General features: G+C 40.4%; 1 protein-coding gene across 2 annotated transcripts in view; it reads left to right on the forward strand.

Moving 5' to 3' along the window:
* The first annotated feature begins 561 nt into the window (after positions 1-561).
* The window catches only part of EPHB3 (EPH receptor B3), a 31,786-nt gene continuing 10,950 nt past the window's right edge, over positions 562-21,397 (forward strand). For both annotated transcript variants that reach the window (XM_072142358.1, XM_072142359.1), the window contains exons 1-6: positions 562-979; positions 18,407-18,471; positions 19,064-19,736; positions 19,958-20,113; positions 20,282-20,611; positions 21,184-21,308. In XM_072142358.1, the coding sequence (XP_071998459.1) occupies positions 922-979; positions 18,407-18,471; positions 19,064-19,736; positions 19,958-20,113; positions 20,282-20,611; positions 21,184-21,308 (1,407 nt within the window). In that variant the 5' untranslated portion in view covers positions 562-921. The remainder of the gene's footprint in view (positions 980-18,406; positions 18,472-19,063; positions 19,737-19,957; positions 20,114-20,281; positions 20,612-21,183; positions 21,309-21,397) is intronic.

Genomic DNA, 21,397 nt, shown 5'->3' on the forward strand with positions numbered 1-21,397 from the left:
ATGGTTGTATCATGTATAGGAGGAGGCATTCTAGGATGTCTCCATCCATTACTAGCCTAGTGAGACCTTCTCCATTTCTGTGGATGCTGCCCCTTTACACACTATTTACCCTCATCCATATAGCTGCACATGGCAGGAGTAATTCTCACTATTCCTTGGAATGTAATTGTAGGAAGCTCCTCTTAGTAGAGCAGAGGACGGTTACATCATGACAACTTGTACTGTAGCCCAGTGATGGCGATGATGGATCGCTCTTTAATGCTCCCCGCACTTTTCATTATTCCTTCCCCATTTCCTGCTCTCCACTCTTTATCCTGTCACCTGAAATGACGTCCGCGGCCACAAGAGGTCGCTGCACACAGCTGGTCCTCTGCACTGATTGACATGTCCCCAAAATTATCACCATGACAACAAAGAAAAAGACCAATCATGATCAGGGGTGGGGCGTATTCGCATCATGGACCGCCCCACTCAATTCATCTTTTAACTAAACCACGCCCACATAGCTCGGTTCCCCCCACGTGTGCCGCGACTCGTTGGGTGCTGGTAGCAGACTAGCAATAGGAGAGGTGACTGCTGACAGGGCATGTGGGCGGGGCCACGAGCGTGATTGACGCGCCCCCTCCCCCAGACTGAGCTGTGGCTGCAGTGCGGGATTCGCCAGTGTGAGGTCGAGAGTTACCCGAGTACACCCGCGGGGGGGCCCATGAGACTGTAAACACCCGCGGGGGTCCAGAGTGGCACGAGTACACCCCGGGGAAGGTACCGGCGTACGCCCGCACAGAGGAGGAACAAAGAGATTGGCGTACACCCGCGGGCGGAGGATCTAGCTGGAGGATACGGAGAGCGGTGACTCGGATGAGCGGCTAGTCTGCTGCCTCTTGTCTCGTATCGGGTGTGGTGTGAGCGGGTCACCCAGACATGCTGGGGCTGGCGGGCTCCGTGCTGCTGCTGCTGGCGGGTGTCACAGGACTGGAAGGTGAGATGCGGGGACGTGTCCGTGTGCTGAGTACGTGCTCCGCCTGACTAATACGCGGGGCACACGGACGTGCTGCTCCTGACACACGGGCCACCACCTGTGGCTATGGCCCCATTGTACGGGTCCTGGCATGGGCCGGGGTTCGGTCTCGATGCATCTGAGTGATGGGAGTGATTGATGGGTCACCCGCAGTTAGAAGTTCCTCACCTTTGATGCGGTTCTGCAGCTATCACCCCATCTGTACAGCCGGTTGGTCTTTGTTCATGTGGAGCCCTGGTTTGGAACAGATCTGGTCCAATGGCTCCTGACGGTGTGGAAGGGCTGATGGCTCTTGCCTTCCATACCCATGATGTCTTTGTGATGTGTGATTTTCATGTCTATGAGGTCCAGACAGTGGGGGATATGTCTGTGAGCACCAGGGTAGACACATTCCAGGAGAGGAAGCCTTTTGGGGTATTATTCTTTATGGGTGTCTATTGGGGTGGTGTACTGGATATACCAGGTTAGTTTATTGGGGCTTATTTCTGGTGGATAAGTAACTGTGTGTGTGCTGGTCCAATGCTTTGTGTGATTCTAGGAGTCACAGGCTAGCTATAAAACTTCTTAACTTCACCCAGATCTTCCTATTTTGGCTGTACCCTGCGCTATTATCTCCCGTATTACTCCGGTCGGGGTCATGCATTGCCTGGAAGGTGTTGAAGGCCTCCAATTTACATGATGGATCAGTGTTGTCACACTGATCCATCACCTCCAATGCTTGTTAAAGTTAGATTTCTTCCCACCATTCCATCTTTTGTGTTGAATTTCTTGGCAGAAGCCTCTGGATCCTCAATCTTTCTTGCCTTATCTTTTTGTATACTTGATAAGAGTAGGGTGTGGTTAAAGTTAAGAAAGCAGTTGGTGACCATTTCCACTTGAGACAACTCCAGGAAATGTAACTTCTGATGAAAGACAATTGCTGGCCATTTGGTTAACTGGTTTGCATAAGTTGATTATTTTAATGGTTAATTAAGGTAAATGAAGACATAATTGGGTGTCGTTTCCTCCTTTGTGGATCCCTTTTGTATTGGTTACTGCACAATGGGAGGTTTTTGTTAGTGGTGGTCCGCACTGTGTACTGTCACATTCTTCTATTTTGTGCTAATTACTAGACCCCTCTGTTCCCCATCCATGGGAATTGTCCACACTGATTTTGTCCAGGTGAAGTGCTGGTCACATGACCTGACATTCCCTTTTTTAAGGCTTGTCCTGTCATTCTCATCATTTACTTCTGTTTGCCTTAAGTAGAAGTGATGAATAGATGAGAAAATGCTCCAGAGGGAACATGACAAGGCAAGTCAGTGGTGAAACAACTGCTGCAAAAATAATAAACCTGCATTTTGCAGTACAAATATAATATTATTTTTGTTAATTTATTTTTGTATTGCTGCACATATTCCTAGGTTTATATTACTAAAAAATATCCACTCCCTGAGGCTTGTTGTACATGGTATGCCACTGAATCCCATAGTTACTTATGTAATAATATATACGGTACACTAAAACATGTTGATTTAGTTACTATCTCTGCAGTTGTGACACCTACACAATAGTGAGCACTTATTACTATTAGGCTGAAGCCGCCACAGTCTTTATGTAGCTGTTTTTGCTGGAGTTTTAAGAGCCAAACCCTTGAGTGAATGCATGAAGAAGCAAACAATGAAACGTCTGCTCTTTCATATCCATTCTTGGCTTTTGCTTTTAAAACGCCTTAAAAAGACTGTGTGTGTGCAACTCCCGTTTTACGTTGCTTAGGAAGAACTTGTAGTGAATTGGATCAGCCCACCAAAATGGCTGCCTTCAGCGAGTTATGACAACAGGTAGAGAACAATACAATTCATGAAGGTACTATAAATGCAGAAGAAAGACAAAGGAGGAACAGATTCACTTGTGTCCAATATAATTACAGAAATCCTCCTGGCAGTGTAACAGAGTGTAGAAATAATCTCCTAATGTACCACACCTCATGTCCGCCGCTGGCTCCATCTTAGGGATCATTCACACTTGTTTTGTTCTTATAGATAGTTGTCTGTTTTTGTTTCCAGAAACCAATGAATATAGGAAATATTGTGCTTTCAACTAATAAGAGGCTGATGATTATTTTTATGCTGTGCTTTTGGCTGGTGGAGATCAGAGTTTATTCTATTCTAGTTTGTCACACTCAGGCAGGGGTCAGGAACCTTTTTGGCTGAGAGAGCCATGAACGCCACATATTTTAAAATGTTATTCCGTAAGAGCCCTACAATATGCACATGCCCCCCCCCCCAGTAAATGGGTAGCCACAGTACATGCCCCCCCCCAGTAAATGGGTAGCCACAGCACATGCCCCCCCCAGTAGATGGGTAGCCACAGCACATGCCCCCCCCCAGTAGATGGGTAGCCACAGCACATGCCCCCCCCCAGTAGATGGGTAGCCACAGCACATGCCCCCCCCAGTAGATGGGTAGCCACAGCACATGCCCCCCCCCCCAGTAGATGGGTAGCCACAGCACATGCCCCCCCCCCCCAGTAGATGGGTAGCCACAGCACATGCCCCCCCCCCCAGTAGATGGGTAGCCACAGCATATGCCCCCCCCACAGTAGATGGGTAGCCACAGCACATGCCCCCCCCCACAGTAGATGGGTAGCCACAGCACATGCCCCCCCCCACAGTAGATGGGTAGCCACAGCACATGCCCCCCCCCCACAGTAGATGGGTAGCCACAGCACATGCCCCCCCCCCCCCCCCGCAGTAGATGGGTAGCCACAGCAAAAAAAAAAAAGAATATTCCCCTACCTGCACTCCCTGCAGCCAGTTCCTCATCGCTCCCATGATGTTCTCTTTGACCCAGGCTTAGACAAGAATAGTTCAGTAAAAAAAAAAAACATGGGTGGCATTCTGAGAAAAAACGGATTTGTTAATAAACCCTTAAACTAATAACTCAACAAAATAGAACTATGTTGACTTAATAAGCTGTTTATTTATGTTTTGCTGCATAGATATACCTATAAGGGCAGATAAACATACACCATGTGGATATTTCTTAATGGAAATGAACAATAATGTGGTTGTCGCAAAATTTTGTTCTTACACCGTATACAAATTCCAGTTGAAATGTGCAATCCACATGAAAATTGACCTTTCCTCTTCATGTCACTTTATGTTAAGGGTTTGACTCTTTTCAATGAGTGGGGTGCAATGTTACTTAAGAGTTGGGGCACATTTGTCTGTGTTTTAGCATTTCTATTATGGCTGCAATGTGCGGACTTCTCCAGAGTAGAACTTTGATCCCCATAACATCTATGTTTAGTTTACTTGAACCAGAGCAGCTCCGGGTCTCGCAGCCATAACACAAACACTAACAAGTGGCTGCAATACGAACCTCTGTATAAGGATGTTTGGCAGCAGAAGTCGTCCCCTGCAGCTCCACAGATAATCCAAGAGAAGGCCAGCGCCCCATGCTTCCATTTAAAATCTGAGCCAGGTATGGCAAACCCATAGAAGTCTAGAGACAAGTTCACACCATTAGAAAACTGTCTTGGCATACTGCCACAGAAAATCTTTCCTTATTCATCAAGTGCAGTTGCCACCCAAAATCCAGCGGAAAGTGGCTATCATTGTCATTATCATTGTCTATGGAATTTCATATGGCTGCAAAATTTTCCCCACAAGTTTTGATCAGCTGCACAATTTTATGGTGGATGTGAATCTGCTCTCTTCAAGGGGTGGTGCCACAGGGCAATTTGGTCTACAAATCCAGTGTAGACAGTGTCTTCCCTCACAAGAGGTTTCAAATTATGTTCTTGTTGTATTATTGGGCAGAATGAGTTTGAAACCAGCCACCCCTAGAGCAAGAACACAAGTGTAAGTGAAACAACGTGTAAACACATGCAATACAAATTATTTGTTAATGTTTTTGTTAGAAAAGGAGTATGGCGATGTGTAAAATATGCCCACTGTATTAGCAAACTTATTTTGTGCAGAATAAGCGAATATAGTGGGATAAACAAAATGTCTCGTACCACCTCTACCGCTTTTTTAACAATGTGGAGTATTTCCACTCTCATCAACAAGTGTTTAAAGGAAATCTACCACCAGGATGAATGATTTGTGAACCAAGCACACTAACATACTGGTGTGTGCCCCGTCTGGCAGGATCTGCTCTTCTTTTACCTTGTTATGGCTTTGTTTTTACAAAAAAAGAAGGTTTTAATAATTATACAAATAAGCCCAAAAGGCTTCGGGCTCCATAGCTATTACTTGAGCCTGATGCCCCTCAGGTTCATTTGCATAATTATTAAAGGGCATAACAAGCTAAAAGAATAGCCAATCCTGCCAGAGTGGTCACACACCAGCATGTAAGTGTGCTTGGTTTACAATCATTCATTCTGGTGGTAGATTTCTTTTAACATTATCACAAATACTTTGATAAACTTGACTTGGTTTGCGCCATTTTACAGATTGTTTAAAGTATCACTCCCCAAATATGTAAATTGAAGCTGGATGCTGCATTTTTACTGTCGCCACTTCAGAAAAAGCAGACTCTACAAAAATGCCATGTGTGATCCCTACATAAACCTTTGCTTAGCGATGTCTCTGTGAAGTGCTTGAGCTGGTATAGTAGAAATACATCACCTCATGAGGGTGAAAAGTGATAATCTCCCATAATTCAATGAGCCCACATCTACTCGAATTCTGTCTGTACCTCCTGATCTAGATGAAGCTCGCCAGGGTTTGTTATGTCTGCACTTGTGAGAAGGGTAGAAGCACAGGTGGGTCGTAAGTTTTTACACCCTTTCGAGTCATCTGTGCTCACATCTCTGCAGCCGGTTTATGGCTTATTTGGGAGAGCATTGGCTCCATTTGCCACAGATGGTGGCTGAGCGTAGTCGCTCCTTGTTAGTTTGTTGTGTGTTGGGATGTTGACTCATTCTGGTAATGTTTCTGCACTACATGTGCCTTGGGATGTTTTCACATTCCTGCGGTGTTGGTTTGCAGTTTCTGTCGGAGGGGAGGGTATGAGGGCTTTGCCCACTCGTTTGATGTTTCAGGGGATGTTGTGCTTTTTTTTTTTTTTTTCTGCATTTTATGAAGCAGAATATTTATTGCTTAATTGTAATTTACTCTGTATAGTCTTTAATTCTGCTGTGAGCAGCCCTGAGGTTTTGGATAGTTACTAGTATATTGTATAATTTGAAATTAATTTCCCTTTTCTAAGAGCGTTAGAAGTGTTGTTACGAATGGTGTCTTCCAACTATTTTCTCCAAAATGTTTTTTTTTTCCCCCAGGTATCTCCTACTATATCGGTGAAGGTTTTTACTCTCACGTTGCCTCTTAGCTACTTCATACACATTATGAAGGATCCGCGAGACGCTCTGGCAACCAACGTGTAACATATATGCTATCAGAGTTGCATAACATTTTGAAATCTTGTGTCAAAAATGATGATGTCTTTTGACTAAAAAGTTAGGATTCCTAATTCCACCCTGCTATGGATTTTTCATGAGTCTTCATTAACCCTTCAATTTCCTGTGTACACAGGATCAATGTCAATGATACCTCTTGAAACCAGAAACCCATTGTGCGAGTCTAGACTTACAGATGGTTCTGTGTGTTTGCTTTCAGGCATCTTGTACAGGCTGACTTTCCAATGTTTTTACTGCATTGGGACCATGAAGTTTTGTGTGTGGATCACACCCTTTTTCTCTCTTCTGGTTTGGGCAGTTTGAGGTTTACCTCATTGGAATTTGTGAATAATCTGTTTTCTCAAATATAGAGTTAAACCACTTTAGTCCTAGGAGGAATGCTGGGTCAAATATGTGTTTTGTTTACTTACGTATGTGTTTTTCTTGGTCTTTTCCTTTATGTGACTTGTTTGATGATTCACTAGTCTCCTGGTCTATATAGTTGTGTATGCTGCTATAAAGATATGTATACATATATATTCTATGATGTCTGTCAATGTGAAGCTCCAGCATTTGGCTTCGCCTCTTGAACATTTGAATGGAGTGTTAATTTACATATAAAATATTGTAGCAGCAAGGTGTGGATTTACATTCACAATGTGGGAGCACAATGTCTGGATTATCTACCCATAGCATTTAACTATCTTTTTACATGTGTACCATATGTTGTTTTGCCATTTAGGACATGGAGCATGGTATACAGATCTATCATACGATGCCTGTTGAATTTCATGGGCACAACAACTGTGCGCCATTTAGATAAATTTTTTTTTTAAATTTCTAAACGGATGTTAAAAAAATGGAAGACAAATGCAACTCAAACAGACAAATGGATCCAAGAACCCACTAAACGGAAGCAAAACGAGTGTAAAGATGTTAACATGTGCTTTTCATGACTGATAACTGCCAGGTTCATGTGCAGGTTGCCTAAAAGCATTGCATATTGCAGACATAGGGGACACATATTTTTTAGACCTGATTTTTTTTTTTTTTCTCCTTTTTGGGTACGTTTTTGTGGCTATGCCAGCATCTTCAGAAGTTAGCTGGTGAGTGTCTGTTGTAGTGTTCCTAAATTTATTTTCCAAGACGGAGGTTTTCTTTGTTGTGTGCCTTTTTCAGAGCAAATCAGAGACCTCTTATATTTGCAAGTACAAGTGACCCCATGCTTCCATTAATGCACCTAAAAAGTCCCCCCAAAAAAACGCAAAACAGAGATGAGAAGCCATGTATCTCAACAGCAAAATTAGAAACATACATAGCACTGTTAAAGTATGCTGACTTCAGACAACTTTTAAAAAGTTAGAATAGAAAACAAATCATACATTTGCAAATGAGTTGTTGGGTATTGCTGTATACTAGAGTCCTCGCTAGTGTCAATTCTGTTTACACACAGTGGAGCACATTTACTCACCCTTCCCTCGCGATCCCGCGGTGCATTGTCCAGCGAGGATTCGGGTCTGCCTGTTTCACTAAGATGGTGCATCCGAGATCCTGCAGGTGTCACTGCTGCGCCGAGGTCCGCCGGAGTTCACCACCTTCTTCCTGGTGCATGTGAGTGCTTGATCTTGCGACACAATTTGTTTTTTAAAATCTGCGGTTTTTCTGAATCTGACCGAAGCCGATGCGCCACAATCCGATTGCGTGCACCAAAAACCTGGGGCAATTCAGCTCACATAGGAAATATTCAGGGAACCCGACGAAAGTGCGGCGTTCGGACCCTTAGTAAATGAGCCCCATTATCTTCAACTTGTGATTTTTTTTTTTCTTTTTTTCAATAGAGATCAAAACTTCTGCTAAAATATAAAACCTAAATGTACACTCTGGAATCTTGTGTCTAAATTGTTACATAAAATAACACTTCTATGGATAATGGATTTTTCCAAAAAGTATAGGTGAAGTAGATATATATCATTTGGCAAGTTTCAAAGAAATTGGCATATTAGTGACCCTCCAACCGTTGGCAGCACTTCTGAGTGTATAATTTGTCATCATGGTATCGTATAATCATGAGATGAGCAGACACAATGTGAACAATACAAGTGACCAGTGTGCAGAATGATACAGTGAAAGAACAAAAAGCTTTCTAGAATCAGATTAGAGAGAAATGACAATGCTCACCAAATTCTGTCTGAGCTCTGAATAGTGTATGGTTTAAAGGATATTCTGGGAACAACTTATTTACTACGGGTATATTTCTCACAATTTTCAATCTAATATGTCCATTCCTATGTAAGTATCTCTTGTCATTGAAAATGCTCTCGGTAAACAAAGGAGCACGTGTAGTATCTTGAGGATTGCATCGATGGAGTATATTGTGATGTGTCGGCACTTGGTCTACTCCTGGTAATAAACTTTATGTTATTTGGAGAGAGTCCCTTTTGGTATAAATATGGTCATCTCTTTAACCTGTCCAAATCAGTTCATTTTGCAGCATCTTTAACACTGTTTTGATTCTCTATCCAAAACAAGTCATAATCATCTACTCTGCTTTTCCCACATTGGCACATTATTTTCTTTATTGTATACCTGTTATATGCTGTATCACAGGCACATTGGCTAACATTGGAATATGCCTGCAGTGATTTTTATTTTTCTGGATTTGCCAGTCATGGACTACTAGATGACATCGATCTTCTGTCATTCTGTGTCCTGGCCCTTTGCCCAGAATAATGTAACAACAATATGATACAACAAGTATCAAAGTTCACCTTGGCACAATTCCCAGATTATTACCATGGCAACTCCATGCTGGATTTATAATGACCGATGTAATATAGCTGTAAAAATTTAGGAAAAAAATTATTGGGCTGAATACATAATATGTAAAATTGTAGCCGCTTAACACTTTACAGTCTGTTTAATGTTTGCCTAGAATGATTCCTTGTAAGCAGGAAGTCTTGTAATTTACTTAAGTTTACGTAAAATTTGCTTTAGCACAACATTTTAAGCCATTGGGTTTATGGCAGTGATTAGGTTAAGACTCCAGCAAGTGACCGCAGCTCTGCTGCTTTTAAACCATAGGTTTGCTTAAAAGAAATCATTGAGACATACAATAAGAATGCATTGGTCAATGGCGAAACATTAATCTGTCCCCAAGTCTTAATAATAAAGATTGTTACACTTTACCCCCTGGAGCCATTTTAGCATGGCAAAGGGCTGCCAAAAAGTCATACTTTTTTAACATAGGCCTGAAAAAGCTTGTACATGTGTGCTTACACCTCCCCCTCAACAGGGGCCCTTTTCTAAGCCGAGCTGTCCTGTAGGGAGGGGGGTGTCCCTTGGGACTGTCTGACGGAGGGGGTTGTGTTAGGATTAGCTTTCCCTGTTTTACACAGCAATCTCACCAAATCCAGGCCTTTCTTTTTATTCTTTTTTTTTTTTTTTTTCCCCCTTCCTTTTAATGAGAAAAATGTGTCCAACTTGAAACATCGCCAGGGTTCGAAATTACACTGAAACCTTATGTTATAAAAAGAAATATTTCTCAGGGCAGAGTGTTGTGTATAAATATGTATATTGTATAAAGCTTTATCTTTCTGGTGCCCACCATGTGGTTCCATTCTAGCTCGGATCACTTGAGGTTTTTTTGTGTCCCCCTATAGCATACTTTTTGTGTAGGGCAGCAGTATATCAGCATTGCAGTCAACATATGACAAGCGGTTCTTGGGAATCATTATTTCAAATTACTTAAAGGTTAGCAAGAAACCTCAAGACGTTATTGAAAAAGCTTGAAAGATGTTGCCTTACAAAGAAAAAGATTTGAGGAGACTTCCAATTTTTTTGTGATTTTAATTTTTAAATTTTATATTTCATGGAATACCTTTCTTATAGTTTCCTACAGCAATTCTAATTACTTGTTGTGGAGGTGCTCTGAAATCTGGAGGTAATGTTCTTGTGACACCTGGTAAAGCTTGTGTGCAAATTGGCTAGTATGAAACTTGTAAAAATTCGGAAGTATGTAAAACAGTGGTTCACAAAACCCACTGGATAAACCTAGTAGCGGGAGAACACAAATCTATCCCACAAGTCAATAGATCCAGGAGACGGAGAAATGAGAACTGCCTGGTCATGCACCGAAGGCATCGACAAACAGTCCCATAATACCGGATCTTGGCCACCACCTTAAAATGTTGCTGACACGCCCAATTTGAAGTCTTTATAAGAGTGAAAGTGTGTATTGTGACAGCAGGGGTATAAAGGCAGAGGCTCACTTCCGTCTGTATTGTAAAATCCTAGTGCTAAGAGAAGTTCTTGTCCTCAAGATCGATGAAAGTCGTAAAAATCACTTCCCACCACGTTGTACATAGGAAAACAAGGTTTACTGCCTGGGAAACGGCAAAAGAAACTGTAGAATTAGCAGAAAGATCTGCCACAATACCAGAAATAAGATATGAGAAGGTTCTTGGCTCCCCTTCCCCCACGTTCTCTTGTTCCGTACCAAACCCTTTGTAAATCCTCTCATTGTAGTTTGGCAACACATGTGTAATGTAATGCTAATAAAGAATCCTTGTACAAAACTGTTCTAATAGATTGGTGCTTTCCGGTCCCTGCCTAAAAGTGACTGGTTGTGGTTCTCCAATGCTCATGTGGTGTAGAACTTTATTAGAAACTTTTGTTTGTTCTGTTTATGCTATTTATCATATTGATATTATAGGAGCAGTGTTATTACTAATATTTCAAGGTTATAGGTGTTACCCTAACACTGCTCACCCATATGGGAATGGTTATCTTGTGTGACAAGCTAAACATCCCTGCTTTTTCTTGGTGCCCTCCCCAGTGTTGCTGATGCCCATAGCACATATTAGAGATGAAAGTCCCCTATGTGTACATAATATGAGATGGGTAAGGGAAAGTTCTGACAGCAGATGGAACAGGAATATATTGCAGGAAGAAAGACCTGACTTATTGAAAGTGAAGGGCTATTTTACTAGCGGATGTGAGATGTATAAATAATTCAGTATAGAGGTAGTTATGTTACAGCCTACTTATTCTTGTGCCTCCTTCTTCCTCAGCTGTATCAAGGTGACGCTTGATCTGTCGTATATAAAGATGCAAAGCTTCCACTCTCCGATGTGTGTTCATGAATGATTGCCATAGTGTCACAGCATGTTATTGCTAAATATACAGTGATGAGCACTGATGCATTGTATGGTTGGAAAGTCTGCTTTCCTCCAGCATGTTGAGTTTGCTCATTTTGCCACCATTTGACAATAGTTTTCAGTTTTTAAATTTTTTTTTAATTTTTTTTTTTTTTTTTGCAAAAATGGGCATGCAAGTTTTTGGACCTCTAATAGAAAAGAATGGAGAGAGGTGTGTGTTCATGTCAGTGATTTTAAGATTAGGAAGGTCCTACTCCCAAAGTTGAAGTTGGCTCACAGGTGTAGGATAATGTTTTCCTCACCTAATTTTAAATATTTTTGACACATATGCCATATAGTCTGCATAAGGCATGAATGTATGAAATAAGTTTACCCCTTTTACTTAGAAATCTACATATGGCGTTTCTATACGCTTAGTTTGAAGGGGGGGTGTTTAATAAAATTATGAAAGAATTATTTATTGCTACATTAATGTATTGGATACATTTTGGTGTGAACAGAATCTATAATTGAATAATTACATTTTAGCCTTGCAATTATACAGCCTTTTATGGAATACACACTTGCCATTTTTAGTCAGTGAATAGTCTTTTTCAGATTGATAAATTTTGAAGCTCATGGTAAGCTGTATTGATGTAACTTTGGAAAGTAGAATGGAAATTGGATTTGTTTTATAAGGTTCAATATTTTTAGGTTATAAAAAAAATTTATTTGCTACTAAATAAAAAGCATAAATTAAAATGACAAGTGGTTTCAAAGAGCACATATCCCGTTTAGTTGCCCATGTTATTTGTAAATTGAAGTATTCTGCAATTACGATTAAAGGAATTCTGCCAGCCATCAAAATCAAGCATAATAAGCCAGAGACACTTAATCATAGATCCAGGCATCATGACTGTGGTAATCTTGTATTTGTTATCCATGGTCTCCTTGCTACTACAAGCAACTTGTAAAATTATTGTAATGTACCAGAAGGGCTCTAGGGGCACTTACAAGAGCCCATATATGCTCTGGCTTTACAGGCTGTTACACTGTGCAAAAACTCCCCCCTCCTCCCTCTGCCTGCTGTAATTTCACTGCAGCAGTGATCTTTAACACACAGTTGGAGGGAGAAGTGCTCCTGCATAGTGTAACAGCATTTGAAGCTACAACAAGGAGGGTCTCTGGTAATGACCACTCCAGAGCCCTTGTGAATCATTTAAGAGTTGATTGTAGAAGGAGGGAAGCTATTAAAAACAAATAGAAGAGGATTATCACTGTCCACAGTGCCTGGATCTATGAGTTTGTGCTTTGATGGTAGATTTCTTTTAACTTGGTCAAATCGTGATGCTTCTTATAGATACACAAGTTTACAGTTAATCTGCTGGAAAAATCATTGATCAATCAAATCTGCAGCTTACATCACCATCACTGAATGCAAATGTTGTGTCTTGTTTTTAGTCTCTCCACAGATAAATATACTGTCATTTGCATATGTTTATAGTGATAAATGTTCCAATTATATTTAAATACAAACAATTGGATTCTTGACAACCCTGCAATTTTCCATATGTATGTATTACATGCAGATGTCTGGCTCAACTGTTCTGCTCAGCGTGTAGTAAATTACTGGGAACTCCATATTTCACAAAGCATCTAAAAGCCAAGATTGAGAAAAAGGGTCATTGACTTGCCAGAGTTTCTAACGGAGAGGCAGGTAAATATTTTTAGATGCTGTGGTGCCTCACTTATACCTCCAGGCCTGTAGTACAAACTGAGTGAAGAGTGCTTGAAATTATCTCATTTGGCGTCTCCTGCTGTACTTGAAGAGTCTCCATATTTTACTGCTGATGTCATTGCCGCCAGTGGGTAGAAGATACAGATGGACTCAAAGAATGTCCATGTACAGGCATTACACTTAAGTGAGAACAACCAAAAGTGATTCAGCCGTTGCCAATAAGAAATGTCTCTGAAAGAATGCTGCCCAAAAGAATTACCACTTGCCTAAATCTTACCGTTGCCCAATTGAAAAATGATAAACTCTGATTCATACATTTGTCAGCCATTTATAAGGTAGGGCAATAAGTTATTGAAATTCACATGATGTTATCTTAAAAATAGACAATCGCACATCTTTTCCAGCACCTTATGGGTTCTGGAACCTGCACAATGAACTGAACATTGCGCTTCCGCCCCCCTAGACCACCTGAAAAGTTGGGGTCCAGGGGTCAGACCCTTGATCACATACTGGTGACCTATCCTGGGCATCTGTCATAAAGTAGGAAAAGTCTAGAAGGAGCCGAACACAGTCTTTAATAAAGTCCTGACCTCTGAAGGACAACTCTTGCTGCATACAAAAGCTGAAAGTCCAGGGTGGCCAGCTGTAAATGCATGGGGTTGTCATGTACATCTTTGTTTAGTGGACACTAAGGGAATTAATAATCTAAGATGTGATCCTCAGATGTTTTGCTTCATTGGATAGCCTATAGTGAAGGTTTTCTGTTCTTCTGATAACTTACTGCACTTGTTTTTAGGTTCAGTAAAAGAAACTGCGAATGAAAGACATAGGGCATCACTGCCAATTGGTGTCCTGTGATTATAAAAGTGCAAATATTTTTTTTATGATAATTTCCCTTTTACAGTTGCTTTCCTTTTTGAGAGGGTTAGAGGTTAACTGTCTTTGCTTCGTTTTCATAAACGAGTAAGTCGCCGGGGAGGAAAAGCAGCTTTCCGTTTTCATCAGACATAACAGGGTTATTGGATGGGTCATTCTGCATCTAATCAGAAATAGAAGAATAACCCTTTCCATAATAGAGATTTCAAGCCTTGTTTAAGGATTGCTTTAGGTTTTGACGAGCCAAAACTAATAGAAATGTTAATTAAAGTCAAGGGGCAAAATGTTCATATCGGCATCGTAGCAAAGTGACGTGTGACATTGGAGCTGTGTGGACTTGGCAGCTGTTTAAACTTTCTCTGAAATGACTCGCTGGGGACTGGAATGGTGATATGGCATACCATTGATGTGCCGTTTTTAGAGGAGGACACAATTATTGCAATTGTTATCATCCATGTGTGAGGCTCTGTTCACCTTTGCTCTCACTGTTGGTCTGATTCCATATGATATTTGAAACCAATTTACAGTTTACAACAGACCTTTTTGTTTTCCAAGAGGTTCTGTTTTGTACTTTTTGGTATTTTTTATGGCAATATATCTGAATACACATTATCTATATCTATTGATTTGATTATTGATGATACATTTTTTATTTTCATTAAAATTTCATTTTTCAATCGTATATGAAGGGAAAAGAGACATGATTTCAATGATCTTTGTATTTATTGTTGTTGAAGGCATCTTGGACTTTTGAATTTTTCTTTCTTTTTATTTTGTTGAATATGTTTTGTAACTTTCTGTAAAGTCAAACTACATCTGCACTGATTGGATCAAATTAGGGCTCCCCAGCAATTCTTTGGACACAGTTCATTATATGCAACATTACATCTGCATTTGTTCCGCTGACTAGTACATAAAGATCGGAAAATCAGCTCCCTGCAGCTGGTCCAATTTGTGGCACCCAGATGCTTCATGTATTTATTCCTTTTAGTTCCTCTAAGGAAATAAAGCTTGTTTTTTTTTTTTCATGGCATATCTTGTAACTTCCCTGATATAAAACTTCTAGGTGATGGTGTAAGCTTCTGTAAGTTATTCTCATGTTAAAAAGCTGCTCTTATGAAGCCTGTACAGATTGTATGAATGTTCTTCTCAAAGGGATATTCTGAAAATTCCCTTTGGGGGACTTCTTGTACGTAAAAAAACGTGAAAAGCCAAACTTCCCACTATTGTAGGGGCCCCCATTCCCATCTGTAGCATTCCGTTCCCGTGCTGATGTCATATATACTGTACATATGATGGCTGAGCCTCAGAGGGCGTGTCTGATGGAGGGTCCCTACCGTTCATCTGATATCAGGAGCACATGCATACTTAAGGATTCAAATGATAATATTATGGATCTTTGCCCTTTTATTGCTACTTAACACTTATTTGAACCAGTTTGTCGCGTGACCAAGCAGATTCCTTCACATACTGTATAAAAGATAGTGGGGGAGATTCATTATGCCTTTTATGCCAGTTTTGGTGGGGATGTCAAATGAATCTCCCCCTTCCTGCCAGTTTTCTTGCTTATCCAATCCACATGTTACTTTTGGCATGTTGGGGGGACCATCTCCGGAGTCTGGCAGTCTTGATGAATTCCCCTCAGTGACTTAATTCCTCTCGAGGACCTCTTGCCTCTTCTTTCATGTGCCTTTCGGAAAAGAATTATGTTTCCCCCTTTTTCACTATATTATGTTACTCCTCCCAGAAACTTTTGAATAGACAATTAGGTGTTAACAGTTGGAGGTGTGTGTTAATGTATTTGATGAACAATTAAATCCATCCTGCTGGGGACCTCTTGTGAAACTTGGGTTTTCACTCAAATATTCAGCATATTTTACAATAATAGGTTCCATTTTCTGTATATTGGGTTAAGCTTCACTGGAAAATCGTCATCTGACAGTGGCTTATTTCTCTCTCTGCTTTGAAATTGAGGGTATGTACATGAGTGGTTATAGGTGCTTCCGGACGGATAGCTGTCTGTTCAACAAGCATTTGGTAGACAACTGTCTCACGGATGGCCAGTTTAAGACCTGTTTAGCAATTGTACAGCCTGAAAAAGCAATTCAAGTTGCCCTTTGCGTGTTTTTTTTTTTTCCTGAGGTATTTGGCTTCTTTGGAAACCCTATTACATTTTAGCATTTTAGGGAAAAATGTAGGAAACTATGTACTCAACCCTTCAGACGGTATCGCTGGCTCCTGTGCAATGATTACATTGCGTTCATTGCACGCATTGGGGCTGATTTATCAAGCTGTCTGAAAGTCAGAATATTCTTAGTTGCCCATGGCAACCAATCACAGCTCCCCTTTAAAATATTCATGAGCACTAGTAAAATAAAAGTTGAGCTGTGATTGGTTGCCATGGGCAACTAGGAATATTCTGACTTTCAGACAGCTTGATAAATCAGCCCCATTATATGTGGGCCATCTCTGGCTTTACATATGATTGGCTCAGAGATCACATGTAGGGTTTTCTGGAGTAGTGATAAACCCATTCAAGTACAGGGGAATAGAAAATCTGAAGTCCCTCGCCCTGGGCAATATGGAGACCTGCTGCTTGTTCATTAGGTATAATGGCATATTGTGTAAAAATGTGTCACTTTTGTTTCTGACCGGCCATATTAAAGTGGTTAACTTTGCAAAGTCTGCTTCTTGGTAAGAAGAGTGAAATGCTTACAGATATGGTAATGATGCCAGAGCATTTGTTTTGAGTTCAGTGTCGATTTCACCTTATTTCCATGCCTTTAAAATGCATGGAAACCACACAAGTGTAAAAGAGCCATTAATCCCACTGTAGAAATGCCGCCATTAATGCAGCGTTTGTTACAAACTTTGAGGCGGTGTTTACCAACCTCCTGCTAACAAAAAACATGAATATTGCTTCTAAGCGCAGCTAAAGTAACTTGTTATAAGAGAACACCAGACTTTGATGGTATCCACGGTTTCATTTCCTTTTCTTTGTCTGAGCTTCAAGTGGTAGATCAGTATAATTCAGGGGTTAAGCATGTTGTTTTATTGCTCATAGCTTCTTCACTAGACCCGTAATTCCTGTACTTGTACTCTGGCACTTCATATTTCGGGCAACTTTCCAGAATAAATATTACGAAACTCCAAGATCTATACTGTCTATAAATATGTAGGACGGAGATGGAATGACTGAATGTCTAGTTTGTGTATTTATTTTGAAGCAATGAATTTATGTGCTCAATGTAGGTAAATGTAGTATAGAAGTTATTATACCATAAATATACACTCATCGCACTGTCCCCTTTCCCAGCTATGAGTCACCCACTTTAAGTATCATCATTTTCCCCCCTCGCCTGGTGTAATTTTATGGGAATTGGGTGGTTATAAACATGGAACTCGTTCTCTACATAAGTCTGAGGACAACTTTTCAATAATGGTTGGAGGGAAAAGTGGAATAAAATATGCCTTTAATACTTGCCTCTTAATGTCAACATTGCAATGTTTTTAGACCAGAGCTATAGCAATCGGTGAATGAAACCGACTGGTGTAAGAGTCTTCTGAAGCTCAGGCGATGCCAATTTCCCATGTGGACCAATTGGATTTATGTTTTGTATTTTTTGGCCTGTTTGGTTTATGACCAGGATCTGTAATCTGAAAATTAGACTTTGCATTTAGATTTTATAATTATTACATATGGTTGACTGAATAAGCTAGTTGTACCGTGACCTAGGACACTAGAAAAGTCACACATAGAAAAGAGCAAAGCCATACCTTTTTTTTTTTTTCTTTAAAACTTTTCTATAGTTATCAAGACAAGACAAAATGTTTGCAAATTTTAAGCTACAATCTTTATATTTTGCAGAAGTGCAGTTATTTTTATTCACATGAGCAATTTTTTTAAATAAAAGTGAATACTTTTACAGCATGTGGATTTTCATACTATTACAAAGTACCTTCTTCTGCTAGCAACATGTGGATATCCTTTCATCTTTACATATTATTCTCTTATTAATAAGATCTACTTGCTTTAAACAATCTCCTTAGACGAGTTTACTTCTGATGTTTTAATATTACAAATCGGGTGCAAAAGAAAGCATTGTGGCTACCTGGCTTCTGCTATAGTATATATTGTGTTCGTGTGGCACAGTGAAAACATATGGAAGATGTGCGCCTGTGGAAAGTGTCTAATGGTTTTAGTAATGCAAATAATTTATTCTAATTATTAGTTTCTTTCTTTTGTTTCTGTAGACACTCTTTTGGACACTCGGTGGACTACGTCAGAGTTGGCATGGGTTACATATCCTGAATATGGGGTAAGTAATTGCTATTCACTACTTTCCTTCTCATGTTCTAGGTGATTTTAAAGGAACTTTCTAATTATTTGTTATCCATGGTTTCCTTCCATCTAAAATCCACTTTCATGTGATGATGCTACCTACCCAAGGGGCTCCTGGTGTTAGTACCAGAGATGCTCTGTGCTATCATTTTCACAGACTCTACCTTCTTCCACTACCCCTTTGCTTCCGAAGAACTGCCCCCCCTCCATCCACCTCCTTCTGCCTGATATAATGGGTACGGGAGAAGTGTTCCTGTAAATCTGCATCACAGAGGAGCACTGGTAACTCTCCCAAAAGCCCGTAAGTGACATAATTTTGATTTAATTTTAGAAGGAAGGAGGCCATGTATAACAAATATATCAGAAGATCACCACAGTTTCAGTACATTAGTGGATCAGAGGAACATGTCTATTTTTCTACACCATTCTAAGATATTTTACAACCAGTCTAACTGGCTTCTAGTTTCTTTTTTACCATAAGAAGAATGCTTGCAAAGCCAAACAACATTTTCTATTTGTATTTTTTTTTTTTTTTTAATTTCTTTTCTTTTTCCACTTTTTTTTTGTAGTGGGAGGAAGTCAGTGGCTACGATGAAGCATCTAATCCAATTAGGACTTATCAAGTGTGTAACGTACAGATGTTGAATCAAAATAACTGGCTACGGACACAGTTTATTCCTCGACAAGAAGTTCAGCGTGTCTATGTTGAGCTAAAGTTTACTGTGCGAGATTGTAACAGCCTTCCAAATATACCAGGATCCTGCAAAGAAACCTTTAATCTATTTTACTACGAGTCAGACACTGACTCTGCTTCTGAGAATAGCCCTTCCTGGATGGAAACTCCATATATCAAGGTGGACACCATTGCACCTGATGAGAGCTTTTCAAGACGTGACTCTGGCCGTGTTAACACTAAAGTGCGGAGCTTTGGGCCTCTGTCACGTGCTGGTTTTTATCTGGCTTTTCAAGACTTGGGTGCCTGTGTTTCTTTAATTTCAGTGCGTGTTTTCTATAAGAAGTGTCCACAGACAATAGCAGGATTTGCTAGTTTTCCTGAGACTTTGACCGGTGCTGAAGCCACCTCGTTGGTTATTGCTCCTGGGGCTTGTGTGCCTAATGCCTTGGAAGTCTCTGTCCCACTCAAGCTCTATTGCAATGGGGATGGAGAGTGGATGGTGCCGGTGGGTTCCTGTACTTGTGCAGCAGGATATGAAGCTGTGGCAAAGAACACAGAATGTCTAGGTAATCAATCTAACAATGATTTTCCTTAAAAGTAATTTTAAGACTTTTTTTTTTTTTTGCTTTTCTTCTTTTTTTTTTTTTTTTTTTTTTTTTTTTTTATACATACAAGGTCCGCTACTTTGCTTTGCACATCAATAAGATGGATAAAGCAAATATATTTTTATCCTATTGTTTTCTAGGATGATATCGATTAGGTTTTAACCTCTTGTTTTATTTACCAGCCTGCAGCCGTGGGACATACAAGTCAATACAGGGAGAAGGACCCTGTCTTCCATGCCCAGCTAATAGCCGAGCCACTTCTAGTGCAGCCACCATCTGTTCTTGCCAGATGGGTTATTACAGAGCTGATGGCGAGACTCCAGAAAAACCATGTACATGTAAGTGACTAAGAAAGTGAGGAAACAATTTTCTGACTGATTTTATATTCTTTCCCTTTGTACATCAGTGTAACAGTAGGTTTTATATAAATATGGATATGGTCATGTAGGTTGTTATCCAAAGGGAATCGGTATGGTCATCTCAAAATGCTTTTCTCTTTCTTTCAGCTGTGCCTTCAGCACCCAAACATGTGATTTCCAATGTCAATGAGACCTCTGTTGTCCTAGAGTGGGGAGAACCTGCTAATTTAGGTGGCAGAGAAGATGTGTCATATAACGTGATCTGCAAAAAGTGTTCCGAACGAGTGTGTTCTCGCTGTGATGATAATGTTCAGTTTTGGCCACGCCAACTTGGAGTTACCCAACGACACGTCTCAGTCAGTCATCTCCAGGCTCACACGAAATACAGTTTTGAAATACAAGCAGTTAATGGAGTGTCAAGCAAGAACCCCCACCCTCCAAATTATTATTCTGTGAATATTACAACCAACCAAGCTGGTAAGCATGTATTACTATTACAAGTGTTTTAAAATTGTTAATAAGAGGATAAAAACTGATAAAAAAAGATATGGGGATAGCAGACATTAAAGGAGTTATCCGAAGTGTTTAACCTATCTTGTGGGCAGGATTTTAATCACCTTCTCTGTGAATCCCCGAATGCTGGGATCCCCAGCAATCCATAGAACGGAACCTCCTCAATCTGGAGAACAGGGATCCGTTTTTCACTAATGGATGGAAAACTGGATTAGCCTATGCCCAGCCGCTCCATTCACAGTCTGTGGGAGCTGTCAGATACCCAAACACTGTCCTCAGCCATTTCTGTCGTTCTTATGTTATAGAAAGGCAGAGCGGCATTCTTTTACTGACTCTCTATCCATTAGTGTGAATGGTATCCCTGGTGTCTGGAGGAGCGGGGGTCATATTCACAAGATAAGTGGGGGTCAGAGCAGTAAGACCCTCGCAAAGCTAGTTATCTTGTATACTTGGGACAACCCCGTTAAGTAGGAAAAGTAGAAAAATAATTAAATGGACGAAAACTAACACTACTTTTTTTTTTTTTTTTCTTACAGCTCCTTCACCGGTTCCTATTGTACAATCTCATGGCAGCTCGGCAAATTCTCTTATGTTGTCCTGGGCTCCCCCGGAGAGTCCCAATGGCATCATTTTGGATTATGAAATCCGATATTATGCAAAGGTGAGTATCAAATAGTTTTTTTCCCTATTTTCATCTTTAAGGACATCAACCACCAGAATCAAGTATTGTAAACTAACCACATTGACATA

The sequence above is a fragment of the Engystomops pustulosus genome, chromosome 3, assembly GCF_040894005.1.
Source record: "Engystomops pustulosus chromosome 3, aEngPut4.maternal, whole genome shotgun sequence".
NCBI classification, from domain to species: domain Eukaryota; kingdom Metazoa; phylum Chordata; class Amphibia; order Anura; family Leptodactylidae; genus Engystomops; species Engystomops pustulosus.